We start from the raw sequence: 19717 nt of genomic DNA, 5'->3' as shown, positions 1-19717 counted from the left end.
CGGCAGACACTCGCGTGCCATCCGCGCTGGGGCAGCGAGGAGACCTGCGCAACGCCCGCGGCTGCAGCCTGCCCGTGCTCCACGTGGGAAGCGGGCATGAGGCGGGTGCTGCGATCAGTTCTCCGACGAGGAAAAAGGATCCCAGCCCGCTGCTGTCCGGCAGAGCCTCGTGCCGGGGTGGGCCGCTCCCCGCAGCAAGCCGCGCGCCTCCCCGGCTGCCATCTGACCCCCTTGCGCGGTTCTGGCCTCTCCGACAGCACCCAGCCTTCCTCAAGGATTTTGCGGCAGGCCAAGCTAATTGCGCTCATTAGCGCTCCTTCGCCCGCTGCTCCTTTAGAGGTCGTCCAAGTGTTTAAATCGTTTACAATCGCTTTTAGCAAAAGCCACACGGATTAGAGGAAACGTTACTGTAATCTCCAAAACACCGCACAGCTCTGCCCAATTACCGGGAGCGACACAGACTGCCACCACTCACAACGCCTTTCAGAAGCAGATAGATGTGGGTTTTTAAGGTGCCTGACTCCTTTTCTTCAAAGTTCTTGCCAGGTAGACGGGGCCGAGCTGACCGCACATCACGCAGATGTTTGTCCTTGAGTTCCCTTGGCGCTGGTGTTTCCTCCGAGCGAGCGGTGCCTGCCTCTTCGCGCGGGTAAATAAATCGTTCTGCAAAAATCTGCGCTGTAAAGCACAGACCTAAAAATAGCCTTTCTGAAAAATGCGAGGTCTCATAGTTTCTTAATCATCTCAGCATAACATTTTTTTCCTAAGATTAAAAGACCGATGTATTTTAAAACAGATTAAAGGAAACGCCATTCTTACAAATACACAGAAATCACCTTCAACCTCTACGATCGCAGATTAATTCCCAACACGAGACGATCCCTGCCTGCCCGCGCAATTACCACGTCAAGATTTTGTGTTTGAAACAACAGAGAACTGCTCTGCATTCCCGTTCAGCTCCGTCCTCTTCTCTCGGCTAAGCCGTAAGCTGGTGCCCAGCACTCGGCGCTGCTCACCCCAGCCACACCAGGCTCACCTACAGCGCTGTGGGATGTGCACCCAGGTCGAGAGACTCGCGTGGATGTTCAGCTCGGCGTTGTTAAAATCCCTCAAAGCGTTTTGCAGGCGGGAGAACAGCAGCTGGAAGGAAGTTGTGTGCGCCAGGTCGCAGGAGTTAATTGCTGCAAACTGGAACCCCCCCGGGGCAGCCTCCGACGCTGCCCCATCAACGCACGGAGGCAGCGGGGAGCACCCCCCCTTCACAGCACGATGAATCCCTTGCCCTTGTGAAAAATCCTCCGAATGCAGGAGGGATTCATTTCTCTATTTCAGTTCTAAAGAAGATTTCCTGGCATTGCTGCGATATTTAGTTTCACCTCTGCACCACGCTCAGCGGTTGAATACATCAGGAGAAAGACGTAAAAAGGAGGATGCAGGGACCCTTCCAACCCCCCAAAACCTGGCGTCATCAGCAGCAAAAATCATTAACGCGAACGGGGAGTGCTCAGGACGAAGCTGTGAGGTTTTCACTGTGAAAGACGAAGGCGTTCCCTGAAGAGAACAGCACCGAACTGTTCTGAGGATGAGCAGGATCAAACACATAAAACAAACTAAAGCGAACACGACACTGCTGTAGGATACGGGCACAGCCTGCTCTGCTACGATTTGTCTCCAGTTCCGTGATATCGTCTGGAGTCACTGCAAGTCTCCCAGGGCGTTACAGAGGTTTGCACGATTCCTGCTGCCAAGCAGGAAGGTGACCGAGTTTCGGGTATGACTTTTGTCAATAAAACCAACTTAAAGAACGGCGTCGGGCTGCCCTGTGGAATTCACGCCACCCATGTCCTTCAGGTACCAGGCGGCCCGCTAAATGTCAGCTCCCAAGTAATTCAGAAGCCGTCCCTCCTGTAGCTGCCACCAAGTATTTAAGGAAGACCCCGTTTAATCTCCCACACGTCGCTGCTTGTCAGGCCACGCTCGTGCAGTGCTGCGGGCGCCGGGTGAAGGTGGTCCCTGGGAGCAGCTCAGAGCTCAGTGGCACCAGCAGAGCCGTGGCACCGGGAGGGGCTGGCAAGCCAAAGAAACCAACCCCTGTCGTGGGTTTGGCTGGGGTCGAGTGCCAAAATGTATCCAAGATCCTCCTTCCTCTGTCTACAAAGCCGTGAGACCGGCCAGGTGGCAGGGGGCACCCATCGACAGGCTGCCCCGGGGCTGGGGGAGGGAACCACTGACCTTACTGGGGCAGAAAATCTCGTGCTGGGTACTCAGCGGGCTTTCACTAGCAACGTTAACGGGTAGCTGGAGCCGTGAGCAAGAGGAAAAAGTAGGAGCAAAATGAAAATCCCGTCTGAAAACAAATTCAAAGTAATTAAAAGCATCCGACAAAGCCCTGTGATAGCGCTGGGTTTATGGCTAAAGAATCAAGGCTGCCAAATTTCATTTGAACCAAGGGCACCGACCTGCACTTTTCTGAGGTGCCCGAGCCATAAATACCGGCTTTAAAGCAGCAGCTGTAAATAAAGCACCAGCGGGAAGGCACCGACCTTAACGCCAGACCCGTAATTAGCGAGTTCTGCACAAATGCCATAAATAGCAGCCCGCTTACAGATGCTCTGCGCATCCCCGCATCGCTCAGCCAGCCCCAGGTGCTCTGAGCTCACCCCCCCAGCACGCAGCCGAGCGCGAGCAGCAGTTTGGGGAAACTTCTGCACGAGGTCGGCGAACGGAGGCGGCAGCGGGCCCCAGAGGGGCAGCCCTGCAGGCACCCACCGGCAGCGGGCCCCCCGTGGCTGCCCCCCGTAATCCCCGTTGGGACACAGACAACAAAAGAACTCAACCCTGCCACGTGCCCTCCTTGCAGGAAAGCCCAGCCCCTGCAATTCCACCGTTGTCAAACTTAACATTTCACCCCGTGACATGTAAGGGAGTTGGGTCCCTGACATATTGTCGTGTAAGTGGTTTCAAAGCCATCGCTGACTCTCCCCCTTCCCCGTTACCCTCCTGAATGCCCACACCATACAGGACCATGCCGGCTTCCTCTCCTTTGCTGGGACGTTCGTGGCAGGAGGAGGTTTGGTGAAGCCCCCAGACGCGAGCACTGCTAGCTTCGTGTTGGAAAGCCCAGCTGCCAGCTGCCTGCCTTAAATAGCTAAATACCTCACAGCCTACTTACAAATCGATCAGGAGGGCAGAACATTTCACACGCAAGTAGGCACTTCGCTGTCAGTGCTGTTTTTGTTCTGAGCTTCTGCTGAAAGCTGATAATCATATGAATAATAAAAAATTATTTTAGTTGAGGAAAAGCCTACAACACGCTTGGGCAGACTTCGGTGTAAGCCCGCTGTGTGCAAACACCGCCGCGAGCCTCGAAACCGGGACGACCACAGGCGCTGCAGGAGCCCCTGTGTGGGAAATGAGAGCCACGTGGCTCCTGCTGGAGCCACACCGCAACCGTAATGTAAATGATTTTGTGTGTACACCTACGGAGCCACCTGGGCTGCTCTCAGCTCCCTGCCCCACCTGGGAGTGGAAGCCAGTCCCTGGTAAGCAGAGGGAAGGGGCACATTTAGGATGGGACTTCACGCACCAAAGTGCACGCTTAAAGTCAGGGTCATGCTGGAAATTCCCCGTTTCCCTCTGCTCACTGCTGAAGAGCTCTAGAGACGTGGCCCAGGACGCAAACACAGCTGGTTAGCAGGGAAATCCTGCCCTGGGCCATGCCCCGAGATCTTTTCCTAGAGCTATTGGCCCTCTGCTGAAACACAGAGCGCGGGTTTGTGGTGACCAAGGTGAAAGTGCAGTTTTAATGTGCAAGAGAAACAAATGTGCCAAAGGAGGTGCTGAGCATAAGGCAGAGGCTGGATACATTCAGTGGTAATCATCCGGCTGTGAGGGGTAACAATTCTTACCGTGTTCCTCGGGGAAGGCACAGGGCTGAGCTCTCACGGCAACGACTGGCAGCTGAGAGAAGCGAGTTGTTTCGGATCGTGTTCTCGAGATTAAATACCTGAAAATCATTGAAACTCCAACCCGAGCTGCAGAGAAAGCAAACAACTGCGGTGGCCTGCAGGCCGCGGTGTTTTTCTCCTTGTCAGAAGAACGCCTCCGGCGCAGCAATAAATGTTGTCCCTGACACGTTTGAGCCGTGTTAGGTACGCGGCTGCTGTGTCAGTGGGTTTGCAACAGGTCAGAAAATAAATGTACCAGATTGCTGCAGTGCTGGGAAACGGTGCTCGCGCGGCACGCGGCAATCCCACCGACATCCCTCGAGATAATACAAGTGCCACTTGGACAACCATCCTTTGCCTGGACGTGCCTTTTGTTCCCCAAAAAGCCTTGCTTTTGGCTTTTCCCTTCCTGGCAGCTTCTTTACGGCTCCCCCGTTTTTGTTCTTGCACATTCGGTGCAACCCGCTGCCTTCGCAAGTGCTGGGCTCCTGGTCAGGCAGGGATTTAAGCTCCGGGGAGTCACCGCTGCTGAAACTGGGCTCAGGTACGTCCCCGCAGGCCAGCCCCACGTGGCAAGGAGCAGCCAAACACGTATCAAAAGCACGATCCCAGAGTTTTAAGACTTTTTTTTTAAAAAAAAAAGAACGTGGCTGTAGCAAACCCAACAGATTTCTTCCTGCATTTGTGATGTGCACGAGCTATCGTGCGATAAACATCACGGCGAAGATAACCTACTGCAGTTTGGCTGCGATGTGGGACGATGAGGGCTGTACCTGATAAAACCTCTTGCAGTGGAAAAAAATGATGTTTCCCCAGCAAGGTGGTTATTATCCCAAGTTATAGCACATTCCCAGAGCGCCCACACTAGCCTGGACATTTGTGTGAGAGAAATGGATTTGCCAACCCATTGGGCTGAAATTTAACCCTGGATATTTTTGCTTTTCTGTCCACCTGCCAGAAGCAGCCAAAGCTCCCGGGATGGGACCTGGGCAGACCTGCGCCAGGCTGCGTCTTCTTGCAGGGCCTGAAGCCAGAACGAATCCCGAGTCCTGGAGTTACGCTCAGAGCCGCTTGTCCCAGAAACCAGGAGCTGCAGAAACCCAGCCTGGTCTTCTGCAAGGCACAGGAACAGAGGCTGAGCAGGAGAGTCAATTGGCTTCGTTATCCACTCATTTGGTGCTAAGCCCTGCAGGGATGCAGAGCGGCGAACAATACCTTGCGTGCCTGGGAGGGCCGCGCGGCTCCTGGCGAGAGCACCGTACACGGGCACGCTGGGTGCAGGCGGAGCCCAGAGCCCACCTCACTCGCAGACAGGCTGCGGCACGTTGTTGCGCTAATGGACGCGTTTTTACCTCAGCAGAAAATAAATTCTGTTGCTAAGATCGGAGCATTCGGGCAATTTGGGACGTGATCTGCTAGCGTAAAACCACTCTTCACGGAAACAAACTGCTGATACGAGCAATTTCACTTCCTCAGTGGCACTGAAAGATGGCTCAGAGGAGGAAAAGGTGAGCAAAGGCCTGAAAATGGAGCTACCCACGACAAGGACTGCGGGGACAGCTCTTTGTGCTCCTGTCTGCCGAGACGGATTCCCTGGCTCCCTTTGGACAGACCGCTCCTGCCCTTCGCTGCGGGCTCCTGTGCGAGCCCCAGGACAGCACCAGCCCTACGAAGCGCCCGTGCCCCCTCGCTGGGGGTTTGGCCGAGCCCCTCGGCTCCACGGGCAGGGGGAGCAGCGCCCGCAGGCTGCTGGAGCTGGCTGGGGGTGCCGTGCCCGGCTCCGGCGTTGGGCTGCAGGAGGGTCTGGCTCCCCCCGGCAGGTGCGGGGCAGCCGCATCCTTCCCTACCTCTGTCCTCTGCTCAACCCCCCCCAGGCAGCTTCGTTAGGGCCAGGCACAGCCCTGGTGGTAGCCACAAGCTCCTGGTGCCCTCTGGCAGGACGCGCGGAGCAGCAGCCCCCTTGGTGCAGGTGGCCCCAGGGAAGGTGGGACGTGCCGGTAAACACCAGCTAAGGAAATGGTTTGGGGCTGACAACTGGCCGCGAGTACTGTGCCTAAATATCAACATCTCTCACGAGCGCTTCACGGCGAGGAAAAATGAAATTCATCTTTTTTTGTCACGCGGGGAGAGCGGCCGTCCATCACAGCACGCCCTACGACCACGGCACGAGCTATCGGCGGATCTCCTAGCAGGCTGTGGCCAACTGGCACGCCGAAGTGCCTTCAAATATCCCAAAATTTCATTTGTGCAGGAGTCGCTGGCCACCCCAGACAGGAGAGATGCTGTAGATAGGCGGAACAGGATTTACATCCAACAACGTTTCTGCGGGAGAAAACATCCTTGCACAAAATTAACCCAGCCTTAGCGAGCCAAGAACGCCACTTTTTAAACTAAGGGATTTAGAGATTAGGAGAGGATTTGTACCCATCCGTCACGCTGGGCCTGCTTTCATCTTACAAAGCTCTCTTAGTCAAACTTCACTAAAAATCTTGTCAACATTTGACTATTTTTAGATGAACTCACGGTGTTTGGTAGCTCTGGGACGCCGAGCTCCTGACAGGGAAGATTTACAGGACGGCAGTACGACGTGGAGCCCACCGAAGCTGCACATCGTTATTAATATCGCCCGCTGTGCTCTAACGGCCCAATTAACAGGCACAATTGTGCCAAAAGCCCAGGCCGTTTTGGTGCAGCTCTGTTTTCACCTGGCGAATGGATGTAGAGGAATCCTACGCAGAGAAAAGACGTTTGTGACCTATGAAATGACGGAGTGAGGACAAGTAACAGGAGGAACTAGTTCAGACCCATTTGAGAAGTGCTTTTCCCTCGAGTGCACCAGTCACTACAGCACCTAAGCCCAACACCCAGCGGCGTGCCTTGGAACAATTAGCCAGCTCAAATTTGGGCTTTTTATTTACAGCAAGGTGCACTCACTCTGTTTGGGACGTGTGTGTACATCGAGACCTTTCTAAACTAGGTATTTATGTAGCTCCTAATTTCTACATCATTGTTTTATTGTAAGATATAAATCCCCAATGTGTGTTTGGAGCAGCTTAATCTTTATTTTCTCTGCACAAACATGCAGTTTTCAAGAAAGAAAAATGCCTTCTCCTGACAGGAATTGGTAATTTTCTCCACTGAGAAAATTTCTTCCCTTCCTAACAAACGTCTATCAATCAAAATGACGAGAGAAATAAAGTGACCGAATGAGCGTGACTGAGAAAGATCTACGCCAGCCATTGGACTGATAAATTCTCTGTTTAAAGTATAAACAGAAGCAACGGAAAGCCACAACTTCCAAAGCTTATTTTTTATGCATCATTAAGAACAGGAGGTACCTGATGAAAAAGATAACCCGTACCCATCTTTTAACCACGTCGTCCTTCAAGAACTCTCACGACTCCGAGCTCCTTAAGCACAGGAGCACACGAGTAGGCTGCAAATGGCACCGCGAGCTGCTCGAGAGCTCCTGAGATCAAAGTAGGTTAAGAGAATCAGGCTTATTTACCGGGGGAGAGCGCGAATGTGGTTGATAAAGGACAAGAGCACTGTAATTACTTCCAGTTCCTAAAGCTCACAGTCCTTTAAGTACCCAGAGCACACACTCTGCAAATGGCATTTTAAGTTGCTTGAGCATTTGAGATCAAAGTAGCTTAGGAGAATGATACTGATGGTGCGCAGGAGTCTGAGTAGGAGTCTGAACAAAGTTGATAAGTGGTTCAAGCTTTCTACGCAGTTCAGGCCACTACAGCGTAAGTACCCAGTAATAGGAGAAAATAATACAGGCCTGCTGGTGCTTGGCTTTCCAGAGCTGGACTAGGGAAGATGAGGAGTAGGAAAGATGAACTCAGAGGATGGTGATTTTGGCAGCGCCATCTAGCAAGGGCCAAACAAAACAGTCATCCACCTCGAGGGGTATCTGGCAAACATGAGCTAAATAGGATGAAAAACCTGGTTATGAGATTTAGGCTTCTAGCCAAAACAGCTGGAAGAAAAACCTCGAATTATGCTCAGAATGGTTCCTAAAGGGCACTGCGGTGCCAGTTACAGTCAAGTGAAAACAAAACAAGAAAGTACCAGCGACTAAGAAAATCCACTCGCTACCATGAATGTTAATCGAGCAGTAAAACTTTTAACTGTTCTTTTTATAGTAAGAAAAAACATTTTTTTCCTAGTAGAAAGTGTTAGCTGTACCTAAGAAAGCCACCAAATATCTAGACTACCAAGACACAAATATCAAAACCGAAGAACCCCATAACCGCACTACTAAAATGCCTCCGACACTTACCAGTTGTCTATTTTTGGCTGCCCACACCCATCACGTCCCAGTTAAAAATCTGATTCTGTGACTACCCAGTACACTCTTGGCTAGGCAAGTCCAAAAATAAGTTGTGAAGAAGAACCCAGGAACGTGCAGGACGTGCATTTGACAAAAACATTTTAACAGGCTTCAAAATCCTTCCGAATTGTATTTAGTGACTTGGTCACACAACTCGCAGAGACAATACAAAACACATGGCCAGACCATCAACATCTGTACGTTACAAAGAACCAAGTGCTGGTACAAAGACTGTCCTTTCAGCTATTAAGTATGCAAATCACCAAAGTGGAATTTTTTTCTCTTAAATCAACCTGATTTTAGGAGAAAAATGTTTCACTGAAACACCTCAAACCTCTAGGACAAAGTTCAGTTTGCCAACACAAGCCCTGCTGGTCTGAAGACAGGCTGGAAGCAAGCAACTTGTTCTCAGTAAAACGTAACTTAGGAAGAAATAAAACCATACCTGCTTCGTCATAGGATACAGCCAGTTTTTCCAGCATTTCTCGATCGATTGATAAAATCTGCTGTTCCAGGATGGTTTGGTAAGACAGCACGCTGTTCTCCTTGTCCTTCTCATAGTCTTGAAGATGTTGCTTTAGGACTTCAGGCAGCCGGGACTTCACGTATTCTGCTGCTGACTGTGTAGAAAAGAAGCAAAGGTTTCATGAGGACCTTTTCTTTTTGAAATGCTTCGTGCATATCCATAGCATTTATTTTATTTTAAAGCATTTTCAAATCAATAAAATGCTCTCATTACTACCAGCTCCACAGTGTGAAGTCAACAGGTCGTTTCTCTGCCAAAATCACCCGTGTGCCCAGAACTCCCACGGAATCAGGGATACAACAGCCGCAAACCCTCCAGCGGGGGCACAATCCTGCTCTCCAGCAGGAAGGTTACGGCAGCCCAAAACCAGTTCACCACGCTTGACTGGACACATACTGCGATACTGAACTTTCTTCACCATAAGCATATTTTGAAAACGTAACTACAACACATAATGCCTTTATTTTTAATTTTAAATATCAGACGATCAATAGGAGTCTCTTCTCCTGCTACGGATACATAACCAGGTTAGGACAGGGAGCCCAAAATAAATCTTGAATAGCATTAAAAAACTACCTACAGATATACAGCCAAACACAGAAAATTATTCCTATTTTTTTCTTCCCTGTGACTGCTCAAAGCCATAAGCAAACAGGAATTAACACAAGGTGGCATGGTTGTACCAATGTTAGGGAGCCTTATGCCGAAATGCACAGGGCAGTGAACACCAAGAGCTCCTGCCCCTGGGCAGTGTCCGCCCTTCTGGCTTTCCACCAGCGATACAAACCTACCTGGACAGGAGGGATGCAGCGAAGGCTGCTGCCCCGTGCTCCGGCTTTCCTGCCAACTCCCAGGCAGGAGAGAAAAAGAAATGGTGAAAAGGTGAGATTATTCCAGGGACCGGCCACAAGTTGCCCCCCCGCTCAGCAGCACTCTCTCCTGGGTTTATATTTAGTTTTCCAAAGTCAATTGCTGATTAATTTACAACCTTAAAACATCACCGAAGTTGTGTTCAATTTATCTGCAGGCTAAACCATGTGAGACGAATGAAATTATTGTAGGGAAACCAGAGGAGCTCTCCCCACGGGTACCACACAGTCGACGTTACAGTCTAATCGGTGTTTCCTTCCCAGGGAAGGCCAAAAGAGGCGCCGTAGGCAGGCCTTTATATTTCACGTTCCTTCGAGAAGAGGTTTTACTCTGCATGGGGGCATTTTGGGCTCTCCCACTGCAGCAGTTCGAAAGAGCAGGGAGCAAAGGAAGGTTTGGGGCTTTGCACACACTCACTTTGCGGCACCCATCCCGTGCCCTCGAGTGCAGACGCGCGCACCGCTGGCCGTGCACAGGGCAGACAAAGCTCCGCTCCCGTCCCAGAGGTCCCGCAGCCCAGGCAGAGCCAAGGGGCAGCCGGAGAGGAGCAGATGGGAAACCACTGGGACGGCGAGGGCGGCACGGCGGCGGGACAGACGGACACCACGGGACGGACGGACACCACGGGACACCTGCAGCCCGAGTTCACCGGCGCCGCAGTGGGGACAGAGGCCGCCACACAGCAGCCCCTGCAGAGGGCCTTTCCACAAAGCCACTGTCAGGATTAAATCACAATTTTGAGAAAATGTAACGAAAACGTGGTCCTGCTCTCGTAGGGGGCTCTGCGCTCTGAGCCCACAGCAGCTGGGGCAGCTCATGCTTAATAAAAACCATGAGAAACAAGAGAGCAAAATTTCCCTGCCTCTTTTACAAAGCTGAGAAGGCCGCATCCTCTGTGGGTCTGTTTTCCCTCCGCAGCTCCCTTCTCCAGCTGAACAAAAGGCTGACTTTAATAGCTCCATTGATTTTAAGGTATTTCATTTGGCCACAGAAAGCTACTATTATACGTTATGTACCTGCAAGGTAATATACTTGCAGAGCTTATTCACCAAAAAATCACATTTTTCTCTAGTTACTAAAAAAAAAAAAAAAAAAGCCTGCACAAAACAAAAATCACATCAGGAGACGCTGAAATCCCTCCCTGTGCAGGAACCCAAACCTCACAAGCACCCCCACCCTTCTGTAACCGCCCCAATTGCCCATGTTTCTTACCTGACGAGGACTACGCATTCAAAGGACTTAATTTTTATAACTTATGCTGTCTGCTAATATCTGCTCTGCTTTTCCGAAGTGTATCCTTCTGGGAGCTCCCTCAGATGGGGGAAGGAAAGGTCTAAAACGGTTAATTACAAGCTTCTTCACAAAGCCACCCAGAAGGCAGGCGGCGCTCCCCGAAGACGTCTCCTTACACAGCTACCCCGGGTGGTTTCGAGGTGGCTTTCCACGCTCAGGAATTGAAGAAAACGGCAGCAGAGCCCCTGCATCAACTTCTCCTGGGCTGCAGGTTTCAAAAACCGTACACAGCCATCACCTGCCTTTGCTGGCTTCCATTCCTGTTGCTGCCTACTGTAACTGAGTGGCCTCCCTAAGCGTAGGTATGCCCCTGGCTGCAGACGACCCTGAATTAACCCCGATACCCCCACGTTAATGCCGATACCCCCACATTCAGCAGAACCCTCGTAAAGTAACACCGAGAGGCAGCCAGGACAGGCCTCGCGTAGGAAAGTCGGACGTCCGGTGTGTGAAAGCAGCGCCTCCGTAAAGGCGTTACGTCCTCGGCGGGTGCCGCCCCTCCTGCAGGCTGCAGCTCAGCACGTCTCCCGGCTGGAGTCACCGACCTGCTCGCCCCTTCCCCATCCAGGTGTCAGCACAGCAACGCAGCGACCTTGAGACGAGAGCTCGGAGGGGCAGCAGGAGCAGCACCCAGGGGAGATCCGCTCCCACGGGCACGTCTGTGGGCAGCGACCCAAGCGCTCCGTGGCCAAGCCCATGAATTAGGACAGCAAGCGTTCAGCAGGTCCAGGACCCCGTGAAAAACATGTCTCTTTTTTGGGCTACAGTACTCACTATCTTTACCTTGCTGCATTCAAGTGGCAATTTATACCAAAGGCAAATAACTAAAATCTCAAGACAGAGCAGGGGAAGAACACGTGAGGAAGTGTTTATCAAGACCAGGTATTTTCCAGCTGGCTGGGCCAGACGGAATTAATTCAGCTACAGGTGGCCGGCTGGGACAAGTTCCTTACCAACCTCTATCTTCAAAAATTCAGAGGATGGCAAGACACTATTTGGAAAGGGTAAATGCAGGGCCTCCTTTTAAAATAGAATAAAGAGGGAGAAACAGAATCACAGACCAGTCCGTTCAACTTCAGCGCCTAAATAATGGAACGAAAGATCAATTGATTTCTAAGGATGAGGAAGCGGTAAGATTTGGAAGCCACAGAGAGCGAGGTGGTTCTCTTGGGGTGTCTGGAGACGTCAATTTGGTTCGTAGCAACCTTCCTCCGAGCAAACCTTCTTTTGCTCACTGCAGGCAGCATGCCTCTACTCTAAAGTCTCAGCGCCACTGACACATCATCAGCCCAGACACAGCTTTGGGAACCCAGAGAAATAGCCTTCCATGTAAACTGGGATGCCGAATCCCATACAGACTGAACATGTCAGAGAGATTTCCATGGCCAAGATGCATCCCCAGCATCCCTTCCGACCCGCCAGGTGAGCTGGGCGCTCCTGGGGAAGCCCCCGTGGGTGTGCCGCTGCCACCAGCACCGCGTGCCTCTCATTCGCTCCTCTCCAAGCTCAATCGTTTTATGGTCATGGAAAGGATTTCCACCAGAGGAATGTGAAATATGTACTGATCCCTCTCGGGATTTCACATTCCGCATACTCTTATACACATGTTTCTGGGCTTACATCTTCAAACCCGACCCAACCACAGCTCACTTCTCAAAGAAGAGTGCCCTTAACTTACGTCTCACCCCGCTTCCAGGCCGGCTTCACGGGCAGATTCCTGCTGCTTTAAACGCAGCCCAGCACCTTCACTCCCACTTCACCTCCTTTCCACATCGAGCTACCCAGCCATAAGGCTTTAAGAGGTGTTTCGTGACACCTCGGTCCCCTTCTGGGTGCTCACGGCAGGAAGGAAGTGGTCAGCGAATATTTTTTGCACTCCTGTGGACAGGAGCTGCGCTCACCGCAGGCAAACCGCCTCCTCAGCCTGTTCACGTGGCCACGCAGGAGGGGTTGGTGCTGGCTGAAGGAGATCCAAAAATTCTGCCCCCAGACCCACGCGTGCCCCTTACCGGAGCGTAAGGGAACGTAGGGGCACAAGGCCCGAATCCGGCGTCTCGCAGGGCTGATGCCCTCCTTCATCAGCACGAACCACAAATAAACTCCTCTGAAGTCAGGGGAATTTTGCTAAGGCAAACCCCTTGGAAAAAGGACGCGAAGCTATTAATAGCGATTCAAAAGGAAAACACGATAGCAAAACATAATCTACTCTCGAGAGGATAATGCAAGATCTACCAACGGTGCTAGGACGAACGTTTTGCCCTCCAAAGCCAGGAGCTATTTAAAGAACAAACAGGTCGAAAGAGGCTCAGGAGTAACGTTTTCCCATAATCTAACTGTTGCTACAATTAGCCTACCAGTTCTATTTCCAAGTGTCTTTTCCTCCAAAGGAACTATTCAAGCAAATAATTTGCTATTGATCAGTCCGGATCCCAGGAAAGCCGAGCTCACAGTTTTAAGCAAGGTTAGTAGCAAAAGCACGCCTCCAGAAATGCCGCAGGACTCAGGAATCTCTCCCGGGAATTTCGACGAGACCGAACCCTACACCCACCGCTATTACTTCGCAATCCACGCACCGTACATTTCCGTAGCAGGAAAAATATTAGCCTCCCAAACATCTTTAGTTAATCAGCAGCTCTGTCATCACGAGAAAATTAACCTGATTCCAAGGAGATGCATAAAGTTCAAATTAGCATTCACCCCGGATTGTCAGAGAGAGATGAAATCCATAATTACAGTAATCCACAGCTGCTTGCACTGTAGAAAATAATGAATTGCCCAGTGAGAACCGGTGTCCATGAAACGGAAAGAAAAGGCCATCTGTTGTGGAGCTTCGCTCTGACTTCATGCTTCGAGCACGGAGAGCTCCATCTCCTCTGACACAGGCGGCGTGTGGATTTACGGCTACGAGCAATCCAAACAACCACAGCACCAAACAGAAAGAGTAGAAATAAAAATGAGAAATGATGATGATTTATGGCTTTAAATTATGCATTTGAGCTTCTTCCCTAAGACAGTGCTTGTCACTCACTTCTTAAATAGACTTATTTAGACGTCCTCGAACGAGCAGCAGGTGAGGCAACAAGACATGTAAGGCAGGGACGACACGTTCTGCTCTGCCGCCCACTCCCCCTCCGTTAGGCAAGGAGAGGCATCGGGCTGCGGGGGGCACACTTGGTGTTGGCATGGGGCTCCTCGATCCAGGACGTGGATCAGAAGAGGCGAGGATAAATGCAAAACGATTATTTTCCATCTTCCGATGGGAGAAGGGACAGCGAAATGGAGAAGGGACAGCGAAATACTTGCTCAGTTCTTGAAGAAAGAATTTTAATTAATTAAAATTACCAAGAAGCACTCCGCGTGCTACAGCCAAGCAGTCACTCACACTACAGCTAAGGAACACAACTCGGGGCAGGGAGGGATTTGTCAGAGGTTACACCGTCGTTGGCAGAGCCACAAGGAGGGCTTCCGACACAGGACGTCTAATTAAAAGATTAATTTTATCAAAGCAGGGGGAGCGTTACGATTATCTCGTCTGACATCTCATATCGGGAGGACCACAGGACTGCTCTGTCTCGTTGCTTGAATAAGTCATTTAGAGAAATATTCAACTCTATTTCGGAGCCAGAGGATCTTCCATTGCCCTTGGAAGTTAATTACCCTTCCTGTTAGCGGGTAATTTCACATAGCACAGAAAACGTTCACATCATTTCCAGTCCGAATCTGCTATTATCTATGACTTTCAGCCACTGAATCGAGTGAAACGTCTGCTCACCTGCATTGCTCTTTCTCATGTAAATACATGCAAATTGATCCCATCACCCCATTATCCTCCCATTGATAAACCAAATAGATGGAGCTCCTCAAAGGGCACGTTATTTTATGTCAAGTCAGCGTGCGCGTTTTCTGATCTCGTGGTCGATCCTACGTGGATGTGCTGCCCCTTAGAGAGGGTGAAAATGTTCCCAGGTAACTCAGCGGGATGATACGCCGCCAGAAGAAATCCAAGCACGGGTGGACCCATTTTATTTGGTTGTCATAAAACCCAGAAGATTTATTCTGGTTCTTTAAACAACTGCATGCATGCACCAAAAAGCAATGTTTAGTAAATATATTAAGAGTAATAAGAGGAGCTATTACCCTAATAAAAGGAAATACATTAGGACCGAAATTGCATATGAGCAGACACAAATTCTGAATCCTAACTGTGCTAGGAAGGCAATTACTATTCATGTCCTTTTTAGGAGAAAAATTAAAATGAGTAGGGAAATTAAACTGAAAATTAGCCCCAGACAAAGCTGTGATTTTCTAACGCTCCTGCTAGTCTTAACAAGAAGCTGAAGCTGACTGTGAAGGGGTTGTGTTTCGCAAACCCTGGAAGATGCACAGGTAGAGACACAAGAGACAAACAATGACAACTTCCACGTCCACTTGGCCATATCTAAAGGACATCGCCATTTGGCGTATGAATAATACCTGCACTTGCCAAAAGGCATGATTGAGCTTGTGGAACACTGCAAAGATGTTTGAATGAATTATTAAAAATGAAGGAGGAATGTCAAGGCTTTGCCTGAATTTTCTGATAATTGGTTGCCACTATGAACATGGAAGCAACCAAATATTAAAGCAAGAAACAATTAAAAAAAAGAGGTTTTAAAATGCATGAAAATGCTCATCTCCTACCAGTTAACGCTGCAGGAAAATCTGGGTCCCAAATTGCAATTTATGGTCAGAAGAGATTACTAAATATAAACGCCCATACAGCTACACCAGCAGGGACTGCGTTTGCTGAAGACCTGCCAGGAAGAATTTCATCCAACCCAGAAGAACTGAAAATTTTCTTGTATTACTATGATCAAATCTAAGCGACGGTGGATCAATTTTTTTTTTTATGTTGGCATAAAACCCAGAAGCAACAGAAGCAGAGATACCGCTGAAAATAGTGGCTGAAATATCACTAAAACAACTAACTTTACGAGGGTATCGAACTGCTCATTTTGCAAGCTAGGCATCAAATGTTTCTTTGATACCGAAAACTACGGCATTTTGTATTTTACTGAGCTCATCAAGTTCGACACAGAAGGCGAAAAAAGAAAAAAGTCGTGCAAAATGAAGGCTGTTTTGTGCAACCCCTGAGAAAATCGTGTTTAAAACTTGGTGACTGTAACCCTGCATCAGTACAGACACTGAAACGAATGCCTTCATCAGCTATTAAAGAGCCTTAAAACTGCTCCAGAGGATTTCTCCAGGTATTTCTGTGCAGATGCTTTTGCAAATAGCAGTAGGATGTAAGATGCTTTATGGAGAATCAGTTTTACCCAAAGCCTTTCATTCTGCTGCTTTAGTTTAGTGAAAAATGTATTTATAGCCTATTAGACACAACTAAATAGCAAGAGGCTTTCTTCTTTCTATGACATTGTTCTCTTTCTCCCAGCAAAGAGAGAGTGAGCACAGAGGAATATTTCAGTCTAAATGGTCTCTCCTGATTTAAAGCTATCACTTTCTGCCAAGCAGGAGTCATCGCAAGAATTAGAAAGATTCAGCCCGGGCTGAAACACTCTACGAATTAGCTCCTTATGCAGGAGACCAAGAAGATTCTTGCTTGTAATTTTACCAAAATTCCACCATCTGGTCAGAAATTTATAATCTATTTTAGATTCTTACTCTGTACGAAAGAAAAAAAAGTAGTCAAAGCAATCCAGTTCACCTAGAGAACATTAAGGAACGAGATGCTGCTTCCCCTGCTGTAGCAGCCACCGTTCTGGCACCCCATTCTTAAACAGCTGCAGCTGACCCCGAGCAGGGCCCGTGCAGGAGGCAGCACCCACAGGGTGCTCCAGGGTGCCAGGAGCGAGACCACTGGGCCACCGCGGGGTGCTGAGGACCAGCGGTGCACAAGGAGAGCAGCGCCCAGGACGCCTCGCCCCATGCAGCCCGTACCCAGCGCGTGCCGCTGCTGCTCGGCGCCGCCCGGCTCCCCCACCTGCCTGACCGCGGCTGATGTAACCCCCGCAGGAGGCTCACGCGGAGCTGCTCTGCCTTACGGGCTCCCACGCAGCAGGCCAGGTGCACGGACGCCAACCTCCAGGAACTCCTCAGGGCTCGGGCTGCAGCATGGGGTGGATGGAAGTCCGGCCCTTCCGCGTTACGCCGTCCTAACTGCGGGGGAGGACACACGTTGGGCATGCTGAGAAGCAGACCTACAAGGATTGCTTTTAATGCATTCTAAAAAAACCACAGGGGAAACGTTTGGGAAGCGCGGGATGGCACACACTGGTTACCACGCCGCTGCTCTGGCCGCGTTTTCCCCCAGGAAGCAGAGCACCTGCAGGGCTCCCACTGCTCCTGCCCACAACACCCAGTCCCATGCTCCTGAAATATTTCTGCAAACAATTCCGGTACCATTTCAAAACTGCAAAAAGGCTTAACGAGTAGAGAACGGACAGGAATTTTCCAGTAACATCAAGTACTACTATTTTAATTCACGTGGTCACAAAGCACCTTGGAGATCTCACGACCACAAAGAGCTGCAGCAGCAGGCAGCAAGTCGAGCACTGCAGAAGAGCTCTGGCCAGGCGCTGCCCACGACACCCAACAGCCAAGCCCTGAACCACCAAGGCTTGTACCAACCTGGATTTGCCTAACGGTGGAAGCAATCCTTAAGCTTTCACTCTGTATTAAGAAATCACATTAATAATTAGCCCCAGGATACATCCGATACCGCGATGAGAAAGAGATGCGAATTAAGATAAAGGACTTTGCTGTGAAAAAAAAAAAAAAGTATCTGAAGCCGCAGAGCCTAAGGGTTAATCCAAGACCCGTGGATGTGTTCTGCTGTGCCGCTCGCCCAGGGGCTCGGGAGATTAATGAATAGATGACAGCACTGCAATTTGTTCCAGCCGTATTTACGGAGTCCCCACTGCCTCTTCAAAAGCTGTAACAAACGGTGCTCACAAACAGCTAACGAGGAAAACATGGCCGTGTAGTCCTGTAAACGATTTACCACGGCCCCGCTGACATTCTCCTTTAGCCACGTGTATGGAAATGAAAGTTTGTGAAGATAATGACTTGGAGATTCAATGAGCTCTGTTTAAATGCAATTACGGATCTTTCGCTTCTGTTCTCTCCTCGCCTCAGACCTGAAAAGGCCGCTGTACGGACCCAGGCTGCACAGAATGAGCAAGGAGCGAGCAAAGAAAGTGCCGCATTCACCCTTCATGTAAAACTAATCCAACACTGTTCAAGAGTGAACTTCTGTCTCCTCCTCGTGTGTCCCAGCGTAACGCCAGTCTGCCAGGAAAAAAAGATTTCTCCTGCCCATCAGACCTTGCGGTCATGTGGGTGAAGAGGGGCTGCAGCACAAGATCATGGCACAACGCTGTTTAAAGAGGCCACTGTGATCCTACAAGGTATAAGTAGCAGAATGCGGCTGTAATGAGGTGGTTATGGACCCATTAATGGCACACGGCGTCTACTTCTTATCCCTGCTATTCGAGAACCAAGAGATCGTCTAAAGGATTAAGGACAAAACGAACAAGCAAACAAGAAACACCGAAGGTTGCAGAAGCAAGGAGCTGTCTCAGTTTACCGAAGCTAAGGTGAACTCATCTTAACGAGGCAGATCAGTGAGGGGACCCGGCAGGCTAGGCTGGGGGATGGACGGACTTGATGTTCTTGAAGGTCTTCTCCAACCTAGATGATTCTATGACTGCAACGTGCTACAGAGAGAACAGAAATTTGGCAACCTTTTGGTAGATCAGGAACCGAGGAGGAAAAGAATGGCTTCAGCCACTCAGCTCAATCCCTACTGCTACGGAAAGTGTCCTTAACTCGGGATTCCTCGCCTTCGTTTGCTCTTTCTTCTCTCAAGTTCGGTACTTACCAGGCACCGTTACATACGCAGAATTCATAAAAACTAAAACATCCTCTTCAGTGAGGACACACGAACCTTCCCGAGTGGAAAGAACTGACAGCGAGCAGTCGTACAGAAGACTTAATTAAATGGCACAGACTCAGAGACGGGACTTCATTAAGCAGAACCGCAGCCAATTGCCATCTGTAAGTAAGGGTCCCAGTGCACGTTCATCCTCTAGTGCCGCTTCTGTACGTGCATGCTGAAAGCAGTGCCCCTGAGAGAAGGGAAGGCAGAAATCAGGCCTCCAGTGAGGGGAAACACAAGTGCCTGGGTGCTGTCATTTCTTCCCTCTAAAAACGTACGTGATTGAAGAATTAGAAAAAGTTCTCCTGATCGTGTGATCAGCTCTTGGCTTACCGAGTCCAGAGAACAGTAATTACCGGGGCATGAGGTTAGGAAAAGGACAGATAAAACCCATGCCAGGGAGCTGTAAGTTAGAGTTTAAATGACAGTTTCTTGAAACGCAATTTAATTAAATATGATACTACAAAGTAATTTTGTTTCTCTAGCTCGTTAGGACAAGGGGCTGTTAATAGCACTTATTACCAAGGCAGAAGGTCAAGTGGATTTCAGGCTATTTTCATCCCTGGATAAAGGGAGGGACGAGGGCCCAGCAAGTGAAATTATTCAGCCAAACGATTTGGTGCTGAAGCGTCGGTGTTTCAAACACCCCTTCCTGTGTGTTAGCCACCTGAATTTAGTGACATTGCTGAATGAAAACACCCAAAAAACCACAAGCCACAACCGACCAAAAATCAGATACATGCAGGTAAGATCCGAGGGTCTGCTGGAGACATGCCGAGTCTTCATCAGCTCCGACCACAAACGCA

General features: G+C 49.9%; 1 protein-coding gene across 4 annotated transcripts in view; it reads right to left on the bottom strand.

Annotated features, from left to right (window-relative positions):
• PPM1L (protein phosphatase, Mg2+/Mn2+ dependent 1L) overlaps positions 1 to 19717 on the bottom strand; it is a 99675-nt gene that overhangs the window by 15412 nt on the left and 64546 nt on the right. For 2 of the 4 annotated variants that reach the window (XM_013193009.3, XM_048059371.2), the window contains one exon: positions 8732 to 8906. In XM_013193009.3, the coding sequence (XP_013048463.3) occupies positions 8732 to 8906 (175 nt within the window). Of the gene's footprint in view, positions 1 to 3908; positions 8689 to 8731; positions 8907 to 19717 lie in introns of those variants that run through there. The other 2 variants (XM_067002093.1, XM_067002094.1) reach the window with 2 other exon arrangements.

The sequence above is a fragment of the Anser cygnoides genome, chromosome 9, assembly GCF_040182565.1.
Source record: "Anser cygnoides isolate HZ-2024a breed goose chromosome 9, Taihu_goose_T2T_genome, whole genome shotgun sequence".
Lineage (NCBI taxonomy): Eukaryota > Metazoa > Chordata > Aves > Anseriformes > Anatidae > Anser > Anser cygnoides.
The sequence above is the reverse complement of the archived record's forward strand: the minus strand, read 5'-3'. Positions and strand labels throughout refer to the sequence as shown.